Source organism: Pterocles gutturalis, unplaced genomic scaffold, assembly GCF_000699245.1.
Source record: "Pterocles gutturalis isolate BGI_N339 unplaced genomic scaffold, ASM69924v1 scaffold2412, whole genome shotgun sequence".
Classification (NCBI taxonomy): domain Eukaryota; kingdom Metazoa; phylum Chordata; class Aves; order Pterocliformes; family Pteroclidae; genus Pterocles; species Pterocles gutturalis.
In genome coordinates this window covers 25,234-31,607 of record NW_010109904.1, presented here as the reverse complement: position 1 = coordinate 31,607, position 6,374 = coordinate 25,234, and the positions used below count along the sequence as shown (strand labels likewise).

Here is a 6,374-nt window from a genome sequence, read left to right as displayed (position 1 = left end):
TCCCACCCTTTATTCTATTTAATTTGTTCTTCTGTGATCATGCTGATTGGCCTCTTGCTTTGCTGCGCTGAGGAAGGAGGCAGAAAGGAAAGGACTCAAGTAGAAGGAGGAGGTAGCTTCTTGTAGGAGCCAAGGGACCATCCTGCCCACTGCAATGCTGTAAGATCTGGTACGGAGTTAGACACTGTTTCAGCCAGTGTGGAGCAACCATGGTGTTTAGTTACTCATTAAAATGATAAGGGGACAATATTTAGTAGATAGGATTAGATCAGTGTGTTTCACTGTGATGGGTGTGTCAGTTTGGCTATGCTTTCTGTCTGTTCTGGTCATAAGCTGTTGAATGTAGTATTTTCTGTTGTGAAGACTAGCAGTTACAGTAGCATTTACTGCATGTTGCTACAAGGGTTAATAAAATAACTCAGTTTTCTTTTAAAAGACAGTTGCTTCTCTGTTTTTTGGGGATGGCATGTCTGTCCAGGATAATGCTACTTAAAACATATATATTTTTGTTTGTTTGTTTGCAATTCTAGGAATGCTTTAAGGGAAGCTGGGCCACTCACAAGTTATTACACAAGAAAGCAAGTAAGTACTTTTTTAAAAAAACCATTTTAATATTGTTTTGAATTGGTTTTGTCCTGTGCAGCCAGCTCTAGGTGGCCCTGCTTGAGCAGGGTGTTGGGCCAGATGACCTCGAGAGGTCCCTTTCAACCTTAGCTCTTCTGTGATTGTGTGTCTAAGAATGGCATGGATTTTTCCAAGAAATCTGGCACTGGATTCAGCATATCTGAAATTTTGTCCAGTTCCTGGTAATCTACAAATCTATGTAAAATTTCAGAGGCAGTGGTACAGAAGTCTCTTTCTGTTCCCTTTTCTATTTGTATGCAGTATTCCTTGAGCTGCATTGGCAGGTATATGAACAGAGAAAGAGGGATGCTGAAACAAAGGGCAAGGAGAATAAGAAATCATTATTATAAGGCATTGCCAAGCTTGTTCCATCATAGCATTTTGATGTCTAATGTAGTAAAAGGCAGTAAAGTGGGAAAGGTTCTTGTGAAGTCTTTGTGATTAGACACTTACTGGAATGCAGGCGAGCCAGTCAGAGGGCAGCTGTTCTGTACATTTGGGGCATACTGCTTTGGGGAAAAAAGAAAAGGAAAATGCTTTTGTGTGCTGATGCAGCCACAGATCGGAGGATGTATTGTAGCTAGGATTGTGCTGAGTTTAGTAGAAGATAATAAGTGTCTGTATGCAGCTGGTAGCTCTGGCACAGAAATAGTGGCAGATTCTCCCTTACTTTAGTAAAAATAATCCATGAGTTAAAAAAAAAAAAAAGAGAGAACAGACCCCAGTTCTGCTCTCCTTCCCCTCCTGCCCCATGCCTCTGCCCAGCTTTCATCAAGCCCTGTGGAAAGGTGAGGTGGGATTGAAAAGTAAGTGGCATGGCAGCAAGTCAAATCTTCAAGTCACTTCCTCTTTTTCTAAAACCCAATAAAGCCCTTTTTTCTATGACAAATGTTGCATGGTTAACAGGTTGGAGTAGCACAATTACAAATATTTTCCTTCTTTCTGCTGTCCCAGCATAGGGGTCTCATAGTTCACACTTGGATTCTGTATCCTATCATGTTGTACCAGCATGGATATGAAATTGTCTTTGTTAGTAGTTCTAGTAATTCCCTGGTGCAGTCCTCCAATGCTGCTGTTTGTCTGACGGCAGCATTTTTTATGATACCGCTAAATGCGTGATCTTGTTGGCTTCCTGGATAACTACTGAACTCAAGCTGAGTGGCCTTGGTTCTGGTAGCCATCAAGACCTCGATGCAACAAGCTACTGATTCATCTCAAGGGCATCTAAAATGTGACTTGATTAAATCTTTGGATTTTTCAGCTATTACTTCTCAGTGGTTCATCTAAACTGAATGTCATAGGAGCAGATGTCAGTCATAAGAGAGTCTGAGGAACTCATGTTAGGGCTCGGTATGGCAGACCTTTTACCATTTTTTCATTCTTGTGAGATATAAAAAGAGAAAACAAACTGAAGTTATCACGTTATAAGTGAAAGATTAATGCTGCCATGCTCTTTCTTATCCCTTGCCTCCTCCTTCCAAGCAAGTATTTTTCCTTTTGGTCATGCTCACGATCTACTTACTTCAATGCTTTATGTAAACACCTTCAATCTGCCTTGTTAGGATTGTGTTATTTGTGAATGAAGTCGGTCACTGGACCACATCAGACGTGGATTTCACAAGGCTAAGAGAGCTGGGAACCTCCAGCAGATTAGGATCATCTTGTAAGGTGCATGTACTGCATGGAGACCATGTACTGGTCTTGAAATGCAGAAGTGGCAGCAACCTCACTCCATAGCAGGCTCCCTGTATTGAAACCAACAGTTGGGTACCCACCCTGCTTCCCATCCCAGGTCATTTCTGTCACTGAATGCAAAGAGAAATCACAGAAAAGGAACATTCATCTACAGTGCAAGAGTGTTAACTGAAGGGATAATGAGTGTTTCTGTAGAAACATGCTTTTTCCTGAGAATGAAAACAAGCACAGAACTATGTTTTAGAACTACAAATGAAGATCAGCTTAAACAATTACTACAAAATGATAACTGCTACTTATACTTTCATATATCAATATCTAAAATGCCAGAAAGAGTCAAATGTAGACTTCTGTACTTCTAGGTCACTTTCTGGACTCCCCAGTTCTTATTCTTTGTAGGACTGATTTTGCTGCTGCAATTTTTTTTCCTTTTCAGAAGATGAAAAAGCTAAGCGTGAAGTTTCTTCTTGGACCCTGGAAGGTGACGTTAACACAAATCCCTGGTCTGGTTATCGATATACTGGTAAACTCAGGCCACACTATCCACTGGTAAGTAATAGGTGCCACTCTGTACTTCAGCACTGATACATTCTGTAGCAACTAATGGACCTGTCCTGACCTGATTACCCTCCCACATTTTAGCTGAGAGAGGAAAGCTTCTTAAACAATCTGAGCCTGATGGCAAGGACATGTATGACTGTGTCCTCCATGTGGGGTTTTTTTAATTTAACTTAATCTATCTCTTGGGGTATTTAAAATGAAGGAAGCATCTGTGAGGTAACAGGCTTGAGCTCATACCTTTTGGCTGCACCTTTTGACATTTATTCTGCAAAAAGCTGTTAGTTCAGATGATGTCTTCTCCTAGCTGTTTACTGTTCTCACCAATAAGGGGGCAGTCTTTTTCAGAAAAACCCAGGTGAATTAATTTAGAATTTAAATAAATGGTTTTATTTTATGTAAATGGTTTGAAATAACCTGGTGAGTAATCTGGTTGAACAGCTCTGCTGAAGGAACAGAGGTTATAGTAATCTCCAGCACTGTAATGGTGAAGAATAACCGAGGCTAGTAACATCTTCATCTGTGAAAGGTGGGTTTAGAAGATGACCTCAGTATAGCTGTATTTTTTAAATTGGTACAAGTTTGTACACAGAATAAGGCAGTTTTTTACAGGAATAATGGCATTTTATTTATGTCTGTCTTTTCTAACTGGCCTGTGTTAGAAGTGCTGGCCCTGTGGCCTCTTCTCCATCTGTAACAGGCTCATCAGAGAACAGATTAACAGAGCCTGAGCCCATGTGTGGGTTTGTTAGTGTCATTGGAAAAAGGGTGTTTTGGATATGTCTCTGGCCAAGTAATTTAGTAGTGTTATTGCGAACATTTGCTGTTTTGTCTTCTGACTGCTGTAGGATTGGTGCAAATGAAACTATAATGAAAAGTGCTAATGACTAGGGTGATGATTAGAAATAACAATCTTGCTAATAGACACTAATAACCAGAGAGAGGAAGGATGTGTTTTGGAACCAGTGCAGCTGCAGTCTGGAAAGCAGCAGAATAAACATTGCAATGTAACAGGGATAATATGTTCTAAAACAAATTTAATTTACTTGACACATAAGCTTGATCTTTATAAAGCCATGAAGTTGGCCATTAGAGGTTGTATGATATGAAAGCAATAAAGAGTAACAGGACAATCTTTGAGAAATGAAAACTGGAACTGTTTTGGAGTTTTTGCATACTTCACAACATTTTCTAAGTGGAATTAGCCATATTTCGGTGCATTTAATTTTGCTGCATGAGTCTCTGTTTCTGTGACTGTAGTAGTTATTCTTGCAACCTAACCAGCTTTGACTTTGATTTATTTAGACGCCAACAAGACCTGTGCCAAGTTATATTCAGAGACCGGATTATGCTGATCACCCCCTAGGTAACTTGAAACAAGTCACAATTATTAAGTGTTATGTTTGCTTCCTATTATTCTTTTAATTGAAAAAGCCTTTAAAGCATGAAGGAGATACTGGAGAAGGGAACCTTTTCTTTTTTCACCCTACCTCTTTTTCCCCCACAATAACTTACTGATTTTTCAGAAATAATGGTTACAAGTGCTTTTGTAAGTCTGAAGTTTGTAATGCGTTATCCTTCAAAGGTGTTCAGGGGACAAAAGAAAAAAAACCAAACATGTAAGCCCTAGTCCTGTGGTTAACTTCATAGCAAACAGCAGTAAGCTGGCTGTCACAGGTGAATTCAGCTAACCCATTCTCAGTGATGTCAGTGTATCTGCTGGAAATGTGTTATAAAGTAGCAAAACCAAAAGAAACTGTAGTAAGCAACCCCTAAAAGAAAACTGATAGGTGTTCCGGCTATTTTTGGATACAGAGGGAATACATTCACAGTTACTTGCTTATTGGTTCGTTTTGGTATTTTCTGCTTTTTATGTCAGTATTGGTGCGTTTCCAAAAAAAAAGCTGCTATAAAGTCGCTAGAAGTATTTTTAAATCTTCAGCCACTCTTTAGCTACTTTTTACATAATGTAAATGTTTAAACAACACAATACTGTCTTTTAGGGGGTGGTTCAACTATAAAACTGAGCTTGCACAGAATCTGGTAGGAAGAATTCACATGTTTTCATCAGCTGATTATTGCAACAGTATAACTAGAGATAGTCACAAGCTTTTATGGCTCTTTTGGAATATTATTTATTACTGTTTAGTATCTCCAAAGCAGCTAAAAGAAATAAAAAGAAAAAAGAAAAAAATACTTTCCTATGAATAAAATAATTTCCTTGTAAACCTGATTTTTAAGGTTGTGTCTTGACTACCTGGACGTGTTGGTTTTATGCAGTAAGTGAATGGGCGTCCTGAGCACATGTGGGCATTACAATAGTGTGGTAGGCTTATGAACTCGGATTAATCTGGGGAATGATAATGCTGTAACTTGGTGGGTTCATTATCATATGTGGTGAAGAAAGTACATACTTTTATTGTTATTGGTAAGCTATGTAATTTCCTTGATTGGACATGTGTAGTAATCACTCCTCTATATAACGTGGGTTTTTTTCTTTCATTCCCCCCCCTCCCTTTTCCTTTCAGGAATGTCTGAATCAGAACAGGCTTTAAAAGGAACCTCTCAAATAAAAATACTCTCATCTGAGGATATAGAAGGGATGCGAGTAGTGTGTAGGGTAAGGAGGTTTTGGTTTTTGTTACAAAGTGCCTTTATTCTTTAAAAAATTATAGTGATTTGACCAGTTTGTGACAGCACATTTGAGAGTACAAACTTTCAAACCACTTCTGTGCACTGAAAAGTAGTTTGGGGAATTTGGTATTTTCTTGCTTTTTCTTTCTTTGTGACTCCCAGTTCACAGTAAACCGCTTTGCAAGCGGAAGGGTGACTGTTTTCTGGTTTTGTTTTTACTAGGGAGATAATATGTGGCCGAAACATTGTTACTGCTAAGAATGTATTTTATAGTGCATAAATGAGAACATAACTTTTTCCTCTTGAGTTAATACTAAGAGAAAACTAAAAAGCAAAAGAAAAGCAGAGCCATATCCCTAACAATTTTTGAAAGAGCTGTTCGGTTTTTGATCACTTCCTTGTGCATAAAGTCAAACTTTGAAATTTATTTAGATAGTCTGATTTAAGTTTATGGTATTCAAGGAAACTGTGGTCCAAGTCTTAATTGGGGTTATTTTCAAATCTCACAGAGATGGCTTAGCAATATCACCTCTAGACATCTCAGAATCTTTCTAGAGCCCAAGTCTGCCCAGCTTTCCTAGCAGTCTTGGTGTAGCTGTAGAAAATGGGTTGCTGATCTTCTAGGGAGCAGTCCTGGTCTTATTTTAAGTCAATACTTTTGTTTCGTTTGCAGCTTGCTAGAGAGGTGTTGGATGTTGCTGCCATGATGGTGAAGCCAGGTGTAACTACTGAAGAAATTGATCATGCTGTCCATTTAGTAAGGTTTTTTATTTGTTCTTCTGGTGTTTATAAGTGCTTTCTTTTATCTCTTTGGTTTTGAATTATTGTTGTGTGGTTTTCTTGGTGCATTAATTCCTTTTCTT

At 38.6% G+C, this 6,374-nt stretch overlaps 1 protein-coding gene across 1 annotated transcript in view; it reads left to right on the top strand.

The window, feature by feature from the left end:
• Positions 1 to 530: 530 nt before the first annotated feature.
• The window catches only part of METAP1 (methionyl aminopeptidase 1), a gene marked incomplete at its 5' end in the record, with an annotated part of 15,977 nt that continues 10,133 nt past the window's right edge, over positions 531 to 6,374 (top strand). The window contains 5 exons of the mRNA XM_010073111.1: positions 531 to 582; positions 2,756 to 2,868; positions 4,183 to 4,243; positions 5,406 to 5,497; positions 6,185 to 6,268. Coding sequence (XP_010071413.1) covers positions 531 to 582; positions 2,756 to 2,868; positions 4,183 to 4,243; positions 5,406 to 5,497; positions 6,185 to 6,268 — 402 coding nt within the window. The remainder of the gene's footprint in view (positions 583 to 2,755; positions 2,869 to 4,182; positions 4,244 to 5,405; positions 5,498 to 6,184; positions 6,269 to 6,374) is intronic.